This window comes from Asterias amurensis, chromosome 7 (assembly GCF_032118995.1).
Source record: "Asterias amurensis chromosome 7, ASM3211899v1".
Classification (NCBI taxonomy): domain Eukaryota; kingdom Metazoa; phylum Echinodermata; class Asteroidea; order Forcipulatida; family Asteriidae; genus Asterias; species Asterias amurensis.
Window position 1 is genome coordinate 23,983,489 of NC_092654.1, and position 22,828 is coordinate 24,006,316.

The following is a 22,828-nucleotide window of genomic DNA, read 5'->3' on the forward strand; positions in this document are numbered from 1 at the left end:
TATTAGTAACGATGAGGCACACGTTGACAAAAGAATACATCAATACAAAAGCCCTGTCTGATTTGTAACAATATGACGCATTATAATGAATGACTACATACTGGAACAATAGTAGGCTTCAATTTTGATATAGTGTTAATGTCTGATATGCAACAATCAACGCTTTATATCAATACTTTCTGTTTGCAGTTTTACAATGCACTGAAGTAGCGGAGTACCCGATTTGGCTACGACCTTTGAACGTTTTTCCTAGAGCTATTAATTATGGAATAAAAAAATTTAAGCATGATATCAGGGGAATGGATTTTGGTGCCAATTAGACAAAAATATCAGTTTGAAAATCAAGTAAATTTACTTAGGTCAAGTTTGTATTGTGTCATTAATGCACAATGTCACTTCGATTTTGATTTGGAAACAACTGAGAAATGAGTAGTGGCACATCATTTTAGGATGAAAGTTTACCATTAAATAATAACATCACATCAACAATCTCTACCCTCGTACCCATTAATCCTGGTTGCATGACAAGAAGTAAAGGGTCTTGATCAAGGACATGGGTGTCACAGCTGGACCTCAAACCCACACTCCAGAGACTTCACCACCAGAACTTGAGTTGGGTTTGTTGTAGAATAGACCTCTGGTCCATGACACGCCACATTGATGCCAAATCGAGCTGCCACATTTGCACTCATAGGACCATAGTGTTAGCAAGAGGGGTGTCTGGGTGTCTTTTGGACATCTTGTTTTAAATGTTGACACCCTTTTTCACGTCATTTAAATGTAGGCCTAACTGTGTGAACAATTTGGACACCCAGTCTTTAAATTTCCAGCAAATTTTGACTTGTTTAAATACTGCCTAAAATCTTGCATATATGACCATCTGTAAAATATTAGTTTTACTGTTGATTTGATTATAGCTTTGATTTGAACTAAAGGTCCTGTCACAGTGGTTATGGCTGCACTGGCACTCATCAGCAGACTGCCTGGTGATTAGTTAGGCGCCACCACAACACATGCCATTTTGATTCATTTGACATTAATTTTGTGTATGCCAGGTTTGTTTTTAACTTGAAAATCTGTATCTGACAGCCAATTGTTCACTCATTGTTGTGACTAATTAAGCAATGTCTCATTTTAGGAACATTATGAATGAACAATTGGCAGTCGAATACACTATTTGTAATTGTCAAAGACTAGCCTTCACAGTTGGAGTATCTCAACATATGCATAAAATAACAAACCTGTGAAAATTTGAACTCAATCGGTAATCGAAGTTACTAGATAATAATGAAAGAAAAATAACCCTTGTCTCACGAAGTTGTGTGCGTTTAGATGGTTGATTTCGAGACCTCAAGTTCTAAATCTGAGGTCTCAAAATCAAATTCGTGGAAAGTTACTTCTTTCTCGAAAACTATGGCACTTCAGAGGGAGCCGTTTCTCACAATGTTTTATACCATCAACCACTCCCATTACTCGTCACTAAGAAAGGTTTTATGCCCAAAATTATTTTGAGTAATTACCAATAGTGTCCACTGCCTTTAAGTTTCTATTTTGTAATCAAATATTGACATTTGCATTTCATTTTGAAAATGCAACTGTCGAGTGCTGGGCACAAGGTTTTCAAGCAAGATTTAAATAAATAAGCATGATGAAATGTACCCAAAATCTTCACAACTATTTGAATTAACAAAACGTCTTCTTATTGTTAAGTTTATAAAAAATTATTATGACTGGATTTAACAAATGTTTACATGGTTTATGCATTAGTCATAACAAGTCACTGGTAAGTCACTCAGTCAGTGTAAGTTTGTGTAAAACTGTAAGGCTGGGTAACAAACTCAAATATAAACAGCACTACATCTTTTTACTGAATAATAAGAAAGACATATGTTAACAAATTTAATAATCACCCTCACAATCACATACAACATGTAGGCCGACAAAGTACAAGTATCGTAGCGTCATACGTTATCGACCCTCATATGTTTTCGGTCCCCAACTTTGATTCCCGTTTACCGCGAAATTGTGCAAGCTGCACCGGTGACAGAAGCTACGCAGTTTACTCACGGTCTGTATTTTCATCAGGCTTAATCATGTTGAGAATAAAGATTCCTGTCGTTGGTTATGCTCAAACATTTATAAAATGATTGATTTTTGGTACTAATCACTAGTGCATTATTATGCCAACATTCAAGTGAGTCAAAGAAACATCATCCAACCTCGAAAGTTCAAAACAAAATTACTATCTGCTAGATTGAGTTTCATTCTGCTTTAGTCACTAGATGGATCACGTGAGGTGGTTACTATTTGGGATTCTATGGTGCGCAAATGTGGGGAAAATATTAAAATATTTTAAGTGAAAATTACAACAATTTTTTTTATTTATTTACTGCATAACTGTTATAAATTCCGATAAGCGTAATAAATATTAAGTCTACATTTAAGAGAAAATATCATAGATTGGTTTCTTATCTCCTGAAACCAAACATTACTGGTCTGAAATGGGGGAAAACGGATTGCTATGAAGTGTGAGTGCATCAAGGGGGGGTGGGGTGTTTTACTTTCATGCCTTATGATATCTCTGGATTCTAATATAGTAGCCATAATGCCTTAGGACAAAAATGTAATTAAATTTGTTAAGTACTAATTGGGCAATTCCAGCGTGACTGACATTACATTTTTTACTAATTTTGAATATCTAATCAGCTCTCATGTCTAAACAATGACAGCCATCTTAACCATGTTTGGCATGGGGGATACTAGGACCTGAATACACCATACAGCATTGAAAATTTTAAATTTCATGTTCAGCTTTTCCGACGAGGGGAGTCGTTAACTGCCGTGACTGACATTACAAAAAGCGACGCAACCAAAAAGTGTTGATTTGTTTTTAAAACTTCTCTTCAAGTTAAAAGTGATACAGATCTAAATCCATATTAACATTATATCTGATAGGGTAACCAAAACTTGTAGTTAGATGGAAAAAATTATTCATGAATTTTTTGATAATTATGCAAATTAACCTCCGTGACTGTGACTGACATTACTGTGACTGACATTACGCGTTCATAACATCTGCTGGAATAACAGTAACAACAATTTAACAAAACAAAACTAAAAATTCTGTCCACAAGAGAGTATCAATGAACTGTTTAATTCTATACTAAAGGAATAACTATAATTTTTTAGATGTTTAAAGGTTGAAACTTGCATTAATTGTGATAAAATGTATTATAAAAGAGCTAAAACATAAGCTGCTACTGGAATTGGGGAATTGGGATGAAGTTTTTATTGAAAAAAAAATGACACATGAAGGAAGAGATGGGTGCTCCCTTTTTTAGTGAAAAAACCTCTATCAGTTTAATAACAATTGTGTAAATGTAGCTTATCACATGCATGAAAAAACTGAGAGAAGAAAAGACTGAAAAGTGTAAAACTGCTATTTCAGCTATTTCAGAATTTTCAAGCATTGGGATATGTCTGCTAAAAACACACGCCTACTATATTGTAATCAAAACATATACATGGCCTCTTACATCCTAGCCAGTAAGCAATATTCTGTAAGATTCTATTTATTTTATTTGTTCAATTTGCAATACCTTAATCTACAGTACTTTAACTATTGCTAAGAAAATTGTGTAGTTAACGAGCCAATCTATAAAATATACTTCGATCAAAATAGATACATGTACCATATGAAAGCAAAAAAAAATTGAACACTAACATTGTCAAAGGGTGATCAGGTTTCAAAGTATTGGCTACATTGTTACCAGGCCTTGAACATTGCTCTTGAAGGGGCACTGCAATTTTCCACCAATGCAAAGCACAGGGCACTGCGGCAATTGCTGTGGGTAGAGTGGGTATTTTGAGACCTGTGTTGTTAAATCTTGACATAATTTAAGGTGGAACCAACCAACACCACTTTGTAATCTCCACCTTGGTGCAGTAGCAGATCAGTTCGCATTTACTTTGCACACATTCAAGTACAATATTCCACAAAACAGTCTTGTCCTTCCAATCGAAACAGCACTTCGTATCCATCAAGTCGATCTAGTGTATGTAGGGGCTGTTGAAATATCCTCAACTTTGAAGGAGATAGATCAGCTGATTGAGCTGCTCTCGGCTTCTTAAGATTATGACATCTGGATACCCTCTCTCTATTTCGATTTACATCTCTCTATTCAGAATTTTTTCTAATCAGTCTTATATAGCTTGAACTCCTCTTTTTGTCCTTTTGTTGACCTTTTGTTGACCTACGCTTCCTTTGTTTTCATGTACTTGGCAGCCCATCTCTGCTGCCGTCTTGTAGTATCCTCCTTACTCTCTTGTAAAACCTGTGTAGTGTGAGACTCTTGTAATAATGTTGACCCTATTTAAAAAGAAAACAATTGTATTACTTTTACTTCAATCAATGACAAATATTCACAATGAATAGTACGCCTTATGCATGTATGGATTGGAGTACAGTTCATCTTACAAACTCGTTATTCACTTACCTGTAAAATATGGATGAATTGGACTAAAAATACAAATAAACAGATCCAAGAGCATTGTTTCAGGATAATTGTTTCAGATTTTAATTGCTACCATGTATACTTTTATGACAAAAATCTTCATTTTTTGTGACTGACATTACACGAAGCCTAAGAAAAGCATTCATTTGACGGCACATACTAGGTATTTAACATTAGTTTCATATTAATTAAAGTTGTTTTCCTAAAGATAGACACTGAGAGTTGTTATTTTTACCAAACAAAATAAAATGAGTGCCTTTAGATTAATGAAAACTACAAAAATAAATAAATTTTGTGTTCTTACCTTTGATTGGTGCCATTTAACGTAGCGTCAACTTCAGAGTGCTGTAACTTTCAAAATATTTGGTCTGGATCATTTTTTTTTCATTTCTAGAAACTTCAAAATATACTCTATCAATTTTGCAAAAGATGTTTGAGCAAAAAGCATTTTGAAATTTTGACCCTCATGTCGCACTTGCGTGGAATTGCCCAATTGAATAATATTTTTGATTTACTTTGCCCGCCATACTAGCTTCTGAATATTTAATAAAATACCAATCAATGAAAGGTGTGAAAACATATGATGTTGCTCCAATGTCGTGCATGCACAAGCACTGTTAATGGCGGACTGTCTCTCGCAACGTAAAACCAAAACTTTAAAAATTTCGGATAACTTTCCGTATGGCGCCACCACTTTTTCACTCATTTTTACAAAAAGGGATATATCAATCAGGTAAATAAGTTCCTATATTATTTCATATCGAATGAAAAAGTGGTGGCGCCATACGGAAACTTTTCCAAAATTTCAACACACCATGAAGTGAAAGTGTTATTGTTAAAAAATTGGATAGATGATTTGAAAAAAAAAAGTTTAGTTTTTGATTGTGAACAATTTTCCTGTTATCCTACTGAAAACACATGACACCAGGATACAACAAACAAGGCAAATAGAAGAACATTTGTGTACCTTTGTTAAAAAAGCTCCTCAAATTAAACTGTAGTGTAGGTAGGATCCAAACTGAATACCTTCGAACTTAATTGTGTAGCAGAGACTCACTAAAAACACTTAAAACAGTCGTGAGAGTAAGCACTTGCTGGCGTTCGGGATCGGGACATCATGAAATACGCATTACATACAGCGAGTGTGAGTGTGAAACGTAATTAGTAACTACGGTGTCAAAGGTCAAGTATTTCCTAGCAGTTTTTCACTTTCATCAGCAGTCGGCCCGAGCCGAGTGTCAAAAGTGAATGTCTCTTTCGAAAAGCACTTGGCAGTTTATTTGAAAATACTACAAGATTAGTAGACCAGCATAATTTGCATACACTTACGTAATTTTAAGAAGCACATTTCATAAGAATTTGACGTGAAAACGCATTATCTGGATCTAACGGACGGACGGTCAACCATCAATTTTTTGGAGAGAGTTATCTAGCGCCCTCAACTGTTTACTGAACTTTTGGGCCAATCAAAAGCGACCGTTGGTTCCATACACAAGGGAGCGCGTGGGTTCTTCTCTTGATTGTCTGTAACATTATAAAACATTGGAGAAGAGAAATAATTACTATTTTAAATATTAATTTGAATGTTTTTAATACTTAAAAGTATTCTTGTTATTGTATAGGTTATTAGATTGTATTGCTCTGTTTATTCATTCAATTTGTACTAATTTTGTAATTAACATTGTTGTTTCAGGGTCGGTCCTATTATTTTGTTTTATTTTTGGGGCGAGTATTTCTATGCATTGAAGATTTACTTATTCATTTTCCTACAGGCCCGATTGAATACTATCATTTTGACACTTTCGTCCCCTTACTAGAAATTGAGGAAGGTCAACAAAAGCTCAACTACACATCGGGTGCTTCCAAAATATGAGCTTCCTGTGTAATGTAGACATGTGTGATGAATGGGCAAGGTCTCAACTTCCGACCCCGGTCGACCAGGGTAGAGGGCTGGGGTGGGGGGGGGGGGGTCTCACGTTTTCCCCTAGGTTTTTGGAATGTTAGTGATTTTCGTTCATTGATCGTCTACCTTGCGTATACGGTATACTCGATTATAATATGGATATGTTTTCTTTTACACAATATTATGTTCCTTGAAGACACGTTGTTAATCACTGCATTCGAAACACAAAATTGAAATTAAAGAACTCAATAGGGCGTACCGTGTATCCGCATTATGAACGTTAGGCCTATCAAACAAAGATAAATTGAATAATGTTCTAGCTAACAAGCATCTCCCTTTACCCTCGATCGAATTGCTACTTTTATGTAGTGATTCGGCCTTACTTTGAATTAAATGGCCTAGTCCCAATTCCTAAACTGCGAAAAAGCATGATCGATCGTGTTATATTATAGTGAGCACATTTATGTTTACTTTTGATTCAGTTTTACCCGTTAATTCAGCTTTACCCGTTAATTCAGTTTTACCCGTTAATTCAGCTTTACCCGTAGGCCTATTTTTACAGCAAGACCTTGTACATTCATTCCACGGCATTTCATGGCAGGCGATATACTGCTCTGGTCATTTGAAGTGTAATGTTATTTTCTTACATAATTCTGCATAAATTTAACATTTACAAAAATAACATCTGATAAAAGTTGGAGGGTGTGCCTGTATGGCAATAGATTCTGTCCTCTAACGGCGAATTGTGTAGAATCACCTTCTGCGATACAACAAATCCCTGAACATTCCCCATCGGGTATTTCCTGCCAGGCGAGGTATTCCATTGATCATTGGAAGTGTTATATTTTTTTCTGACCAAATTTCCACATAAATTCAAGAATAAGATTGACAAAACAAAACCTAAAATTTGAGGTATGCCTGTCTGTTCTCTACGGCGAACTGTGTAAAAAGTACAAACTTCTTCTGATAATAGCGCCCTCTTCAGGGCATGTTAATTTGCAATGGGTGAATGAAAACGCCTTTTTGTTTTTTTGTTTTTTTGGGGGGGGGGGGTAATGCAATTATTGATTGGGTAAAGAAAAAATCTGAACCGCAGGGTTCTGTGCTTCAACTTTTGGGGAGACGTAAATTTAAGCTTTCAAGTTGGTCATATTTGGCTTTGGAATTGGGTTTGTGCTTCACAGCAAACCAGTTTTGTGACGGTAATCACTTTTTTTTTCTTGCCTAGTTTTTCTTGAATTAGATTATTAGCAAACGACTGACCTGCCACATATTAAATATAAATCTGGAGTTAAGTTGTCCGTGAAAACAGTTATTGGTTTTCAGAGGTTTAGAGACTTCAGGTATTTTTTGAGTATTTTTGACAAGCTATCAGTCGTACGATGCAATAAATGAACTCATGTTGTTGGTAATCCTGTTTTTATCCAGGAAGAAATGTCATTCTAAGCAATTCTTTGTGCTTAGCAACTCTTTGACATTGGGCCCTGGTGGGAAATAGGCCCCAGCCTCATCTGCCAAGAGAACAAAACAAATAACGGGTTCTCCCGACAGACGTAAAGAACCACAGGTTCTCTATGTCTGTGGTTCTCTCCTTGCCTTCAAACACGCCCTCAGCGTCTGTCCTCCACCGAATGACAGGTCACACGCCCCTCTACCTCCTAGGCAATGCACGTGACGTCGAGATAGTACAGGAAACTCACACATTATTAACGAAATGCATACAATTCTTCATTGCCTAACACTATCACTAACCAGTGATGATTAAACGAACAAAGTAGCTAATTGAAGGACTTGAAACAGGTAAGTGTGTTTGTGTTGTTTTGTTTGCTTGCTTTTGTTGTTGTTTATTGTTACTGTTTGACGTGAATCTCCAACCGTTTGACTAAACTATATTCCAGTAAGCAATAGCAGGGCTTGAATTTGACACTGGACTGCAGCCCCTGTGCCAGTGGTTTTAGTGTTGGGCCAGTAAACTCATGACCTGACAAGTCCTGGAGTCTTGTGTTTTTCAATTTAATAACAAATACATGTACCTCACTGTGTAATATCTTGAACAGAAACAAATTGTGTTCAAATGTTGACTTTGAGCCTGAAAAATACCTTTCAATTATATTAAGTAATGAAGTATACTTAAAATGCAAAAGGACAGATGAGATAAATCTTCTTGTTCATGTCTTAGCACTCCATTGCTCAAATTAAATGCATGTTGCCAGGACCTCAGAAGTTTTTTTCTCATTCTGATGCTGGTCTTGTTCAAACATTTCTGGTCCAGTAAACATTTTAGGCTAAATGTACAGGTCAAGCCTGCCGTCTTGTGGATTTTCGCCCAAATTCAAGCAGTTTATTGGTTGATAGTTAATATTTTCTCCTGGCTGCCTTTAACTAAGCCACATAATAAAATAAGTTTATGTTTGGATGTATATAGGCCTATTTAATTTGTTGTCAATGCCTAACATCATCATCATTCCACTGCAGTCAATATTGGTGTGGAGTCAAAATTAAGACACTAACAGCGTAATTTCCTCTTCTCTTTGGATCCTGGGTTTAATCATCAAATAAACAATATACATCTAAATATTTTTAAATATTAGAAGGCAACAAAAAGTTTATCTTTTCATTCTCTTGTAAATTTCTCTTTAACAGGGTCATATCACAAAAGGCAATTTATACAGTTTACAGATAACCAACTGCACTGTGTGCAAAGGATTTCTCAAAAAAAATTGTTGGAAATTGAAATGTGAACATGTTCTTCTTTGAGATTACCTGGAAAACTTGAGGTTGCCTGTAAATTGCCTCAAGTAACCTGACCTGAGGTCAGTCTATAGACTGTGCAAGTCTCGCGCAGATTTGAACTTCCGGGACCATTGTGGTCCCAACCTTATGGAGTGTTACGTTTGGGAGATTTTGTGTCGTCCATTACTTTAGTTTAATATAGTTTATGACCATAAAAATGACATATGTTGTTAAAAATGTAATACTAATTAACAACATACATAAAAGTAAAAATAAAGTCAACATAATATTTAATTTAAACTTGACCTCAGGTCAGGTTACTTATAAAAAATTAAGAATTTGTGCCCATCTCCGATCACAAAACTTACGCAGACGCTTGTTTTGGCCGCGCGGGGTGGAAAGCCTTTTCATTGGTCGCTTAGGCGTCGACTTCCTCTTTAAACTGCGTCACGCGTTTATCTAACGCCCTTGCGACCATCGTGCGTCCGCGTATAAACCAGCTTCACATTCGGGCGTAGATTTACATTTCAAAACATTTAAGATCAAACAAACATCCTTGTCCCAGAGTTTTACTTTTGTCTATACATATAGACTTTAACCGATAATTGTGTATGAGTTTAAAAAGCTAAAACTAATTTAAACAAGCTCTAATGGGTATTTTTGTTGTTCAGATTCGGCATTAAGAAAAAATTACAGCAAAGATTTGATTCATAAAAAAATTAAGTTCTTCAGTTGTCGTGTTTTCTCGCTCCGGTGCGCGTGAGACTTGCACAGTCTATAAGCACATCCACGGGATCGGTGATGTAAAACTATGGAATATCAGAATACTCTGGGATGGCATCGCTGTGCATGTGAAAAACATTGCGCTCTACAATATACGAATGAAAAACAGTTTCAGTTATGGCAGGACACACAACAAAACACGTTTTGAAAATGTTGTTTAAGAATTTATAAATCATGGATGTGCCCGGGCCGTTGTTAACTGCATACACCGATCGAGAGAGTTGCCAACTCGGTAAGCGGCAAGAGCGTTTGTAATCAGTGCTTCGGTGCTAAGATAAACCCGAACATTGATTAGACCATGGAGGGAAGAAAATCCTCCTCCATGATTAGACTATAGACCGCCGGCCCCGCTGGACGGTCTAAGTTTTGGGGTTTAGACTCGATCCAGTCTAACTCTTTTCGTTCAGACATGAATTTAAATTGCACACAGCGAAGTTTTAAAGATAAGATAGTGGGATTATAATCTATAGAGGTCACTCCGTATTATTTGTGCAAACTCTACCTCCATGGTTTGCGGGTGTAGTGCCCAGTTTGAGTTTTAGGGGTTAGTTTAGGATTAGGAAAACATAATGATTTTGTCGGAACATGGGGTTGTCCGAGCTGGGACGTTGGTATTACAATTCAGGCGTATAGCCTATTATCATGAGTCAATACTTATTCAAAGGTTTTTAATTGAAGACATAGTTTGGGTACAAATCTGATGAAGTATATATTGTACATTGTGTTGGTTACAGGGATTTGTACTATCACCTGATGTTTGTACTTAAAGGAAAATGTGACTATTCTGTATGCAAAGCAGTGACAACGCAAAAAAAACCAAGCCAAAGTAGCAAAACACATGTAGTTTTACAGTAATAGGCCAGAAAATTATACGCAAGTGATGATACAAAAGTCAATGCATTTGCATTATGATGCATGTGGTCTGTAATATTCCTTCCCTCCATGGCATATTAACAATCAAAGTTGTTCTGGAAACCCAGGCTGTGAGAATCATTCGAAAATCGGTAGTGTGCCAATATAATATTATTGTTCATGACCTATATAGGGCCTAATGATTGTTTGATGTTGCTGATAAAACTGTTTGAGTATTGCTCTAAGTAAACAATAAGGCACGGAAACTGGCCTATGGACCTGTAGTGTGTTATTCCTATAACGTGATTTATTATAACACGCCTCCGAATGCAACATTTCCGTGTTTATAGAAACGAATCACATGATTGGTATAACCAATATAAGTGAAATGTTCATTTTTGTCAGATAGGGCCTATATCCGAACCAGTTACTGTGGAATCCACCTGTGGAATAATTATATTGAACCCTGAAAAAAGGGCACTCCTCCAATACGGAACACATGCATATAAACGGCATTAAATATCGTAGTCTCATCTCATGACAGGAATAAGCAGCCCGCATGCGGTGAAAGAAAAACCCCGCTTCCCGGTTCAATTGAATTGAGTTCGTATAGACCTTTCCTTTGTTTACAAACATTGGGGCGAAACCAGCGCATGCGCAGTTTCTGGTTGGCAAGTTACTTTATAAAATGTCGCCTGACGGTGGAGACTTTGGGCGTACAACTTTATAGTACAAACAAGTCGCTATAGAATCGTACAGTAAATCGTGAAGAATTTCAGATTCAGCAGTCAGGGATGACAGTTGTGAGTGCTTGGGTTGTGATTAAAACAACTGGATCTGTGGTTCTGCGCAACTGTGAGTATGCATGGCTGGGTAAGCTTCTCTAGTCTCTGTCACGTTAACCTTGTTACTTGTTGACGTTCTTTATTAAACTTTTAACTTAGGCAAGCGGGCATTTTAAATTTGTATTTTCATTTAAATTGTTTTTAATTTCAAACTAGGCCATGGAGGTAGGCCTCCATGACTAGGCATAGGGCCTATCTCTGTTATTTGGGGGAACAGCGTGAAAAACACGTAGGGACCTACACATATTTATATCGGACCACTGTTACTGAAGATAGTGTTTCCTCAAGCAAACTCGCCCCACCGACCAAACTATACATACTGTGGACAATCACTCCATATCCGGATGTACTCCTAGAACTATTCCGGTTTCGTCTGCTATCGTCTCCCATATTGCGGTTTCGTCTGCTGGGCCTATCGAAGTTTCGTTACTGGAGACGATAGCAGATGAAACCGAAATAGTTCTAGGAGTAATCCGGATGATGGTAATCTAGCTTACTCGCCCATGAAAATGTCATCCTCGGGCAAGGTCACCCTAATAAGCAGATCATCTCCCAACACCTGCCTATTTACAAGTATTTATTTTCAATTTCACTTATGTATGAATGAAAATAATGTGTGTAAGCAAAATAACGCTTTTCATCCATGAACCCTTTAGGCACCCAGCAGTATTAAGCCATTTGACTCACACCACTTCCCAGTCGTGATCTTTCCGAGTTTTCATTATAAAAAAACAAACGCTTTAAGTTTGCTTCAGTGACCATGGCGACTTGAGAAATAATTTACAGTTAATCCAAGCCAGGGGGCGACTTTGGCGGGGGTTGACAGTGCTAGGGGCGAGCTTGCCAGGGGGCGCCTTTGTTGAAGGTATGTTTTTCGGGGCGGTCTTATTTCCTAGGCTGAGAGTTGTCAATAGATGTAGATTTGGGCACGTAACCTATAGCGCTTAGAGACTTTATTTTGTATTATGCGCTATTATAAGAACTGTTTATTATTATTATTATTATTATAGGCTACCAAAATAATAACAAGTCCTGCTTTTTCTTTTTGCTTTTTAATCAGCATTGGAGAAGCGTGTAGTACTGTTCAAGTTGGAGGCAGCAAAACAGCTGGAGTATACGACCCAGGCCATGAGTATACAACCATGTACTGTCAAAGATCTTCATTTTGTTAAGATTCGAGTACTTTTTCAAAATTAGTTATGTGACATTATTCTACTCATTTCTCAAAAACTACAGCACCTCAGTAAGTAATATTTTAAGGGAGGCTTTCTACTATCATTATCTTCAAACTGTGGAAGTGTTATGTAAATTTGTGGACATTGTGTTTTGTGTTAGAAAAGAGTACATATACCCTAAACCATGTTATGACAGGTGTGGACAGATCAGGTTAGTAAAATCTAATGTGGATGTCACTTTAAAAGCCACTCTAGAAAGTCTTGATCTGTACACACTTCGACAAATTAACCCAGAAGCTTGTATATTTTCTCTCCTTCCAAAAGATGATAAGGAAACAGTCACCTTCAGAAAACGAAAATAAAATGAAAATTAAGCGGGAACAACAATAAAGAAGGTCCAACAATTAGATCAAGCTGTGTGCACAAAAATATATATTTCATTTTTTGAAACAGTTCAAATAAATGTACAGTTTTTTAGCAAAATATAGGACAATAATATGTTTTAAATACATTTGTTCCTCGGAGAGTTAAAGGCACTGGACACGAAGAACCATTCAATGGTCAATGTATCGTATGAAAGTTGATAACTTTTCCTATCCCTACCAAATAGCAATGTACCACATTGAGAGGGGCTATCTCGCCTGTCCTGCAGTTGTGCATGGATCTATAAACAATGATGAACCCACCACTCGGTGACCTACATCCTGGGCACCCTCTCATCTACATCCTGGAAATGCATGTCCATGCTTGGGATGTAGGTTATCATGTGGTGGGTTCATCATTTAATATTTCCATGCAAAGCCGCAGGACAGAATGATGAGATAGCCCCTTTAATTTGTGACCTTAAATTTTGACCAAACTAGGGCAATGCATCTTTAAAAACAAATTTATTAGTGTATTACTTGTACATATTTTTTAACAAAGATAATTTATTCTACCTTTAATCTTGAAGTCTAATTAGTCTAAATATGTATAATTTTAACAAATTATATTTTACATATAAATAAGTTATAATAAATAAATTTGAATAATATGAATAAACAATTTAAAACGAATACAACCTTGTTTGTATCCTGAATTGATTTGGTTTGTGAATGTGCATGCAGGATCAATTACTGTAGGGCCTTTTTAGACATCGTAGAAACAAATTGAAATCCACAAATACTTGATTTATTGTGTTGTAGCTGCAGCTGAATATCAAAATCAAACCTGCATCAACCCATAATAGTAATAACCAGTTTTTATGGAGTGCTTTTCACACCCATAGGGCGTCTCAAAGCACTTCCAACATTATTCCCCCCTGGTCATCACTGTGCATTAATTGAGTTCTCAAACCATCTCAGCTCCATGAGAAGTATACAGCATGTGAAACAATAACAAATAATTGTATGTGCTACTCGGCTAAATCAATCACAAGAACCATCTCTGCCATCACAGGTATCAATTTACCCCTGGGTGGAGAGAAGCAATTACAGTTAAGTGTCTTGCTCAGGGAAACAAGTGTCACGACAAGGATTCAAACCCACACTGCTGAACAGAAGCAACAGAGCTAGTCTATTTAAACCTTGTTTCCTCTTTACCCACATAATTCTATTTAACAAGTGTTGTGATGTAAAGTAGCTGTCTTTGCTTGAAGTTTGAGATCTGATGTGTGTTGTGTAAACAATTCAAAACAGTTGATTATTACTGTAGCTTTCCTCAATTTAATTCATTTCTTGAAAGCTTTTGGAAGATATCTTCTTGCTGTGTGTCTGTTAGGCCATGTGATCAATGGATTCAAGCAAGACGACATGTTTTTTATCCACAAACTAAATACTTTAGAAGCACTCGATCTCAACAAAAGCCTCCTCTTCCCAACTAGGCCATCCGTCGACTTGTCTTGACCCCAAGTCGAGTTGTCCGACGGTTGAATAAATCATCCGTCGAGTCGTCCGAACCGTTGAGTTGTCTGAACCATCGAGTTGTCCGAACGGACGAGTTGTCCGAACGGACGAGTTGTCCGAACGGACAAGTTGTCCGGCGGACGAGTTGTCTGGTCTCCGTTCTCCTGGTCACAAGGCGGACATGGGTTCGGGTTATTACAATGTATCTTTAACAGGCTGACTAAATAATGGTGGTGATGAAGCTTTCCTGTCTAATTTCTCCTTAGAGGGCTCTTGTGTTGTTGTTCCTTGTATTACTCCATTGCTGTATATAACAAAAAAGAAAACAAAATAAAAGGTTGTGATAACCTCTGTAGTAAAGCCTCAAAGTAGTATACAGAAAAAAAGTCTTATTCCATAAATACCTATAAATTAATTATTATAATGGAAGTGTAGGAAATAATAACCTAAGGAATTTAAACCCTTTGTTCATTGTTTCCACCAGGTGTAGAATCAACCGATAACTAAACTAGCCTAATTCCTTCCTTAATTAATTACCTGAACAAAATTTTTAACATGTAAAAACTAAACGTTAAATAAAGTAGGCCCCTTCCATTCTGACTTTTAAAACGACCAGTTCATTGGCAAGAGACGGTAACCCTTCTTTATATCTTTGCGAGCAAAATGTGGATACATGAAAATGTGTGATACTCGTGTTGTGGGACTGTGTGAAAATGGAAGAAAAAATGCACTATTCTCTATATAATTCTCTAAACAATTTTTGGGAGGTAGCTGGAACAGGAAGAAAATGTGCGATGTCTCAAAATGTATTATTATGAGAAAACTGACAGTTCTGTGTGACATTCTAATGATTCTTTCGAATCAATATGAATAATCCAACCATCGAGGAAAACGCTTACTAACAACATAGACTAGAGTCTGTCCTTGCTAACAATAACACAGAAATAATGAATGATTGGATAACTTTCCGTATGGCGCCACCACTTTTTCACTCATTTTTACAAAAAGGGATATGTCAATCAGGTAAATTAGATACTATATTATTTTATTTCGAATGAAAAAGTGGTGGCGCCATACGGAAACTTTTCCGAATGATTTACCAGACACAATTTGTTTCCACAAAGTGATCACACCATGCATGCATGCATGCATATCCGGTCATCATGTCGTGAAGGTTGCCAATCTATCCTGTTGCGCTGGCGGACGTGTTTCGGCATCTATCCACGCTTTATTTTGATCCTGAAACTTGTCAACTTCAGAGAAGCGAAAGAACTTTAACCCTTCTTTTGATCCGTACCAATTTTTGCAGCAACAGCGGCTAAGAATCATGATTATTCGACTGTAAAGTTCGTATCTGTATACATTTGCACACAAGTAAACAAACTTTTGCCAACCAAGATGGCGGAATTGTTTTGTCACGTGACTCGTGACGTGTCAAAAGAAAGGTCTATAGTTATTTAGAAAACGTGCACTTTTATTGTGTGCAGCAGACTGGAGCCTAGCCCAAGCCCAAAGCGTGGTTTCGAGAACGGCATATTTTGTTGGGACAGCCATTCAATTAAAAGTTTGTTTCATGAGCAACGTTGAACTTGTCAGCACCAGCAGAGCGTGGCTTCTTCTCCCAGTCATGACACTTGTGCCACTGAGCAAGGCCGGTGTCGCATGCAATTATGTACTATACGCATTACTATCCGGAGAACATTAATGCATTATGCAATCGTGTCCTCCCGGACGCCACTGCATAATGCAATTCTTCTGTCCGGACACATTTGCATATGCAGTTGTGTTTGCCTCGTGCAAAAGTCCTTGCTGTAAAAAACGCCCTTGGGGTGACGGAACACGTTTGCCATTTGTTTTACAAGCTAAATGCATGTCATAATTGACATGGCAAATGTTCGGCCGTTGGGAATTCGCTGCAATTATAAAAAAACACACGTAAATAATCATGTTGCATATTTATACGTAGGCTCAGTGCATGCTCAGTGCATGCACGCGCGCACATACATGTACAGTCATAAACATGTCCACCGGACGGTTTTTGCATAGCCCCGGACACGCCAAAATTGCATATACAAAAGTGTCCGGAGCGGGCAGTATTGCATGGAGGACACAATTGCATCTGTCACGGGCACATAGCCATCATTGCTTCGTAAAGAGTTTGGAAGGTGGGCCCCTATAGTGCATTCTGATCTACCAGTCAGTGATGGGGGTAACCCTGTTTCAGCCCGTGCCCCTGTCCTGTTACAGTTTGGTTTGACCCCAATTCAGTCAGTCAAAATGTAACCACTTGCTCTATGGTGTAACCATGTGTAACTATGATCATCATGTGGTCTTCCGGCCCTGTGATGTGTGACGCTTTCTCATGATTTCATTTTATAGATAAAACCTCCAGTTGATATTTAATTCTTCTCCCATGTTTCCGCTCCATTAGACCACTAATCTCCGGTCGTAGGAACAGATAGACGTGCCACCATGGTGGCATTAACAGATAAGGCTGCCCTGACTGAAAACCAGGAAGATGATAACACTAGCACACAGGTAAAATGAAAGATGCATCTTTTGAAACAGTTTAAATCATAATGAATCGACCATGACTGAAAACTCCAAATCAAAATCAATGGCTTTAGCAAATCTTGCGAGATGCATACATGTACTTATTATACTGGTCATGTAAAATTGTACATTCTGTTACATTATCTCCCCATTTAAATTAAAGAGTTACAAACTGAACCAAATTTGAGATGCGCCCTCATATAGCAAAGGTTGATACAAGTTGGACAGTCGCTCTCAAAATGTAAGATTTATTTACAAATCGTGCCTGCAAGAAGTCCAGGCTGTGAAAAGTGTTAAAATGAGTGATTTAAAAACAGGCCACCAATCTTTCGATTCAAAATCAAATCAGATCAAATCAATCAACAATGAAATCATCATAATATGCATGAGCTAATGACAAGTCAACTTTGTTGAATCAAAGCATTGAAAACACAAGTGAAATTCGTTTGTCTTAATTTGGGGGAATTCTCTTCGAACTTCAGTGCTGTATATGATAGATTTCAAATCCCAGTCTAAGAAGGAAAGTAGCGAAAAACAGAACGAAATATTTGTTGGACTAGTTGAAAAAAAGGGGGCCAACCGAATGGAAGGTGGAAGTCTCCCATGTTTGCAGTATATTCAAGCTGTTTATTTTAGAATAATATTGCTCTTGCGATTTATTTGATTGTGTCAGTCCGAGATTAAAGCTCCATCAACGACGGGGCTAACCATCTTCACTGCAGCTGTGTTCATCGTTGGAGAAATGGCGGGAAGTGGAATATTGGCGCTTCCCAAATCAATGGTGGACACAGGTAAACTTTCTCGTGGCTTTTATATATGTTCGAGTTGAGTTTATATAGACCATCTTGTAAAGGAAAAGAATGTTACGAGTCAAAATCGGTTCCCCCGTGCGTTATACACTGTTCTTAAGGTGAACATTTTAGGCAACATGCGCTCGATTTGCAAATTCACCATCAGATGAGGCAGTTTACAGGCAACCAGTTCCAGGAAAGCGCAAATATCAAAATTTCACATTTCAGTTGTCATTATTTTCCCGGTTTTGTGAGTTACATCTCAGTGGGCGGTCATTCTTACCCATAATTGGATTTTGAATCATGCGGTGTATTTCACAAAAATCTCTTTCTAAATTAGGATTGATCCTTAGGACCAGTTATTTGTCCTAATTCGAGATAAGACGAGTCCGAACTCTTTGTGAACTCAACAGTGGCCTTTACATCACGTAAAATCCAACTCAAAAAATGGCAGACCAAGGCAAGGAGTCAACGAAAAACTAATCACTGACCATATTATTGTTATACATTATTCTTTGCAGGATGGTCCGGTGTTATTTTGATCGTATTATGCGCGCTGCTTTCTGGTTACACCGGAATCATCCTCGGTCGATCATGGCAGATACTCAAAGATAGGTTTCCGATGTATCGAGGGCACATACGATACCCTTATCCGGCCATTGCGTTCGAGGCAATAGGAAAACCTGGCAGGTAATAACATCGACAAAGATTATTGTGAGTCATTAAGAAACAAAATGTTGAAATGAAAATTCATTTTTTGTTTTGTTTTAAATAAACATGCATCGTTCACACAACAACTTCCCTGTCGACCTATAACTAAAGTGTATATTTTGTTTTACATTATATCAGATAGGCTGCAGGTAACTTATGAATCGATCTTTTAAACGAAACGATCTTTCGGTGTTTAATACTAATAGTAGGCCTATAAAGGTAGGCTTTTAATGTGCCATGTCTGTCAACATATAGTGACACACAGAAAAACCTTAACTAAACCGACGTCTAAGAAATGTACATGGTGAAACATCTTATTAAAAGAGATGGGTTTTTGAGTTGGCTCTCAGTTTCTCAGTTTAACGGGTCGGTCAAGTGAGTTCCATAGGGGAGGACCGGTACCGGACCGAGAGCAAGATCCGTTTCCCCAGGAGTGACGAGAGAGGGGCATTCCGAAAAGATTTCCCATTAATTTAAAAAACACAGCTGGAGACTCTGAAGAAAACATAGGAATAGAACTGCAATATTTATCTATGAAGACAAAATCCTTTTGTATTTCTTCTAGGTACATGGTTACTTTTTGTGTGAACTTCACTCTATTCAGCGTAAGCTGCGTGTTTTTACTGGTAGCTGCAAATAACATTCAGTCATTGCTAGTCCAGGTTGGAGTTAGCGTATCGTTCTGTGTCTGGGTGCCGATCATCGCTGCGATTCTATGCCCATTCACTTGGCTCGGAACACCCAAAGACTTCTGGTGAGTTTGTTTAGAAATCTTTGGAGAAAGAATTTCATTAAACCGACTCCTCCATATAGTTTCAAGAAACACATCAGTCAACCCCCAAACTTTGGTTACTGACTTGAATGGCCGATGTCCAATGTTGAAAAAGCAACAAACTGTAAGCCCACGTCAATGCAAAATATTTAACCAGCTTTATTGTAATTATTTGAAGTGACGTTTGAAGATTGCACGGTGTATATATTATTAGTAAAGATGCCAGGGAACCTTGCATCAATCTTTTTTAATTGGGAGGAGTGTTGGGTCACGTTTGGAAAAGATGAGCAGTAGTTTGAAACGTCGAACAGACTACACTGTTCGAAACGAATAGACGCACGAACCAACAGTTACGTCTTTTTATGTTTGGCCTATGTCACACTGGACAATTTTTTGGGTGAAACATAGTAGAGGCAACCATCCGCGTTTCATTTAAAAGAAACACTTTCGTTGCACATAAGGTTTTTTTTCTACCAATATCTTACAACACCCAAGACAATTCTGTGCAAATCAAAATGTGAATGCCTTTTTCTTTCTGATGGAGATTACATGAAACTGGTCGCATACAAATTGCTCTTTGAAACAGGGTCTTTATATTTAATTCCGATTACAGGCCGATAGCAGCGATCGCTACCACGGCAACTGGTATAGCATGTCTTCTCATCTTTGTTCAGGAGATGCTCGACATTGGCCACTATCCTGATGTCAAATTCCCCTCCACTGACTTCGGCAACTTCTTCGAGGCGTTCGGTGTTATTCTCTTCGCCTTTGGAGGTCATGCCATCTTTCCAAGCGTTCAGCACGACATGAAGGATACTAGGAAGTTTCATTGGACCGTTGGTATTTCTTACGTAGGTATGCATGGTGTGGTGGCGGCGGGGGAGGAGGGGGGGGGGGGAGTGGTGATGATCTGTGAAAGACCCTTGCTCTGACGTCATAACGCGTACATCAATAGAAACATACAGGACATGACACACCCACTTTTACATTTTAAGTATTTAGAGGAAACGTTTTTTTTTCCTTCAAGCTTATTTCTTGCAAAGATTAAGTCAAAGAGATTGAAGTGAAAATTATAGAATAATAATATGTAAGACTAAGAGTATATTTTAGTTAACGATGTATGGGGTGGGGGGGGGGGCTTCACGCAGTTATTGACCCCTAAATTGCTGTACACTTATTTGACAAACATTTGATGATAGTTTTGAACAGCTAACTTCATGTAAAACAATTCAAAAAGGTCACAAGCTTACATTGTTGCAAGGGGGGGGGGGGGGTCACCAATGACAGATTCAATATACGCATCATTTTGTGTATTTATAATTGTCCGTAGCATATACAAAAGTGGGTTTTTCGTTTTGAAACAGCATCGTCTTTCAAAATTTCGTCTTTCGTTAAGGGCGAAACAAACATATATAAAAAAAAACTGTCAGCAAATTGGGCCATGAAGCTTGAACTCAACCAAATTTAGAATATGTTTGGTTTTAATTCAATGTAGCTAGGTAAACGTAAACATTAGAAAGTTTCCTGCGTTTTTTAAATTGTTTTTTGCTTTAGAAGATATCGCCGAATATATGGAGCGGTTATGTCCGCGCATAAGGAACAACCTGCAAATGGAATACACAATATGAACATTTCATGCATGACATTTTTGAACCCCATCATTCTCTTCAACCCACATTTCTAAGCAGAGAATCGCTTTATAAACAGCCATAGTGCTCCAAACCAAGTCAATTTGTATGGTCACTTATTTGTTTATAATAATGTTGTCTCTCTTATTTTCCTCTGCAGTTGTTGTCCTGTACTATTTACCAGTCTCTGCGGCGGGCTATGCCGTCTATGGGGATCTGTTCATCACAAGAAACACCGATAACATCTTAAACATTCTGACTCCATCTATCATCACGACGATTGTAACGATTATGATCACAATACATCTTATTATGGGATTCATTATTGTTATCAATCCTTTCTGTCAAGAGCTGGAACAACTCCTAAATATTCCACTGAGTAAGTATCAATGGCAAGAAATTTATTTATGAATAGTATTTATATTAAAAAAAAGCAGGTCATTGTAGAATTCTTATCGGAATGGATGTTTTTATGAAAGCTTTTATTGCAATAAAAAAAAGTTGCCCGCACATTGTATAATTTGCTGTTGTTTTGTGTTTATAATAAGTGCTACAAAATAAAATCTGGGCTTGATTCCATTTCCTTGCCGAGCCAAGTGATAATATTCAACCCTGAGCGGCTGAAAGTAGATGGTTTCTACGTAAGACTCAAACTTTGTGTATCAATTTTGCTTTAATTTTTTTTTTAATCATTCCTCGAACTTTCCCAGCTCCTTGGGGGGGGGGGGGCATTCCGTTGTCTTGGTATCTAAATAATAATTGTTTGACTTTAAATGTGTACTCCCTAATCTATTTATCAATACAGAATTCTCTGTGAAAAGAATATGCGTCCGTTCTGCCGTGGTTGCGTTGGTTCTCTTTGTTGCCGAAACTATCCCCAAGTTTGGAATTATTCTAGGCCTGGTCGGCGGATCTACAGTCACACTGCTCACATTCGTTTTCCCTTCGCTCTTCTACATCAAACTTCGTAGACATGAAAATGACGAGTGGCCAAGGGAGTGAGTTATACTATTATTAAAAATATTCATTCAACTTTTCATAAATGTAAATGCCACGCCACACGAGGCAACAACCAGTTTCAGGTAAACTTCAAGCACAAAAGCCATTCACATTTGTCACTGGTTCTCTTGTGGGTCGAAAGAAAACGTTCAAAAATTACACATGTGGTACTAACGTGGTACTGTCTTACAATGCCTGTAATCGATTGCCTCCATAAGTTGCCTTTTAAAATTGCCTCTTCTGACAAGCCCCATACGGCCAGTTTAACATCTTGCCCGCAAAAGGGGCCTGGAATGTACAAAGTAATTTTGTTGGTAAACAAAGTAGTTAAATACAGAAAACTAAACGTGTTATTGTTCTCTCTTTGCAGGAAACTTGAAATATGGGAGTATATCCTACACGCTGAAATCATTCTAGTTGGTTTGGTCGGCGGTATAGCGTCGACATATAGCGTCATTGCAGACCTCGCTAACGCGGATCATCCGTCATTTACCGTTCCATGCTACGTCAACGCAACGGCGTCTGGGGGCTAGTCGACAGCCACATTGGAGGCGTTCATAATGTCTCTTTTGTGCCCGCGAGACGCAAGCTCAAACAACTTCAGCGTTGTTTAAAGTGCTAAAAATAATACGTTTTACCCTTGTAGACTGTGCAAGTCTCGCGCGCACGGGGGGGGGGGGGGGGGG

The 22,828-nt window shown here is 37.8% G+C and overlaps 2 protein-coding genes and 1 long non-coding RNA gene across 24 annotated transcripts in view; 1 reads left to right on the forward strand and 2 right to left on the reverse strand.

Moving 5' to 3' along the window:
* The window catches only part of LOC139939424 (uncharacterized), an 88,111-nt gene extending 82,173 nt beyond the window's left edge, over window positions 1-5,938 (reverse strand). For 20 of the 21 annotated variants that reach the window (XR_011786306.1, XM_071935308.1, XM_071935321.1 and 17 more), the window contains exon 1: window positions 5,844-5,938. The gene's annotated coding sequence lies outside the window, so the exon portion shown is untranslated. Of the gene's footprint in view, window positions 1-5,481; window positions 5,637-5,843 lie in introns of those variants that run through there. The other variant, XM_071935301.1, reaches the window with a different exon arrangement.
* A 2,142-nt stretch (window positions 5,939-8,080) lies between these two features.
* LOC139939889 (uncharacterized) lies at window positions 8,081-22,807 on the forward strand. Of its 2 annotated transcripts, none has more exons than XM_071936046.1 (9): window positions 8,081-8,217; window positions 17,120-17,226; window positions 17,915-18,032; window positions 18,554-18,722; window positions 19,309-19,497; window positions 20,129-20,370; window positions 21,304-21,522; window positions 21,949-22,141; window positions 22,513-22,807. In XM_071936046.1, exons 2-9 carry the CDS (start codon window positions 17,161-17,163, stop codon window positions 22,673-22,675), a joined length of 1,359 nt encoding a protein of 452 aa, XP_071792147.1. In that variant the 5' UTR covers window positions 8,081-8,217; window positions 17,120-17,160; the 3' UTR covers window positions 22,676-22,807. The 2 variants fall into 2 exon arrangements, with proteins under 2 accessions (XP_071792147.1, XP_071792148.1); XM_071936047.1 differs by lacking the exon at window positions 8,081-8,217 and adding an exon at window positions 9,820-10,165.
* Window positions 13,215-16,083, reverse strand: LOC139939890 (uncharacterized). Its single transcript, XR_011786361.1, has 2 exons — window positions 15,789-16,083; window positions 13,215-14,992 (listed from the first exon to the last, which is right to left on the reverse strand). It is a non-coding gene; the product is annotated as an uncharacterized lncRNA (long non-coding RNA).
* Window positions 22,808-22,828: the final 21 nt, after the last annotated feature.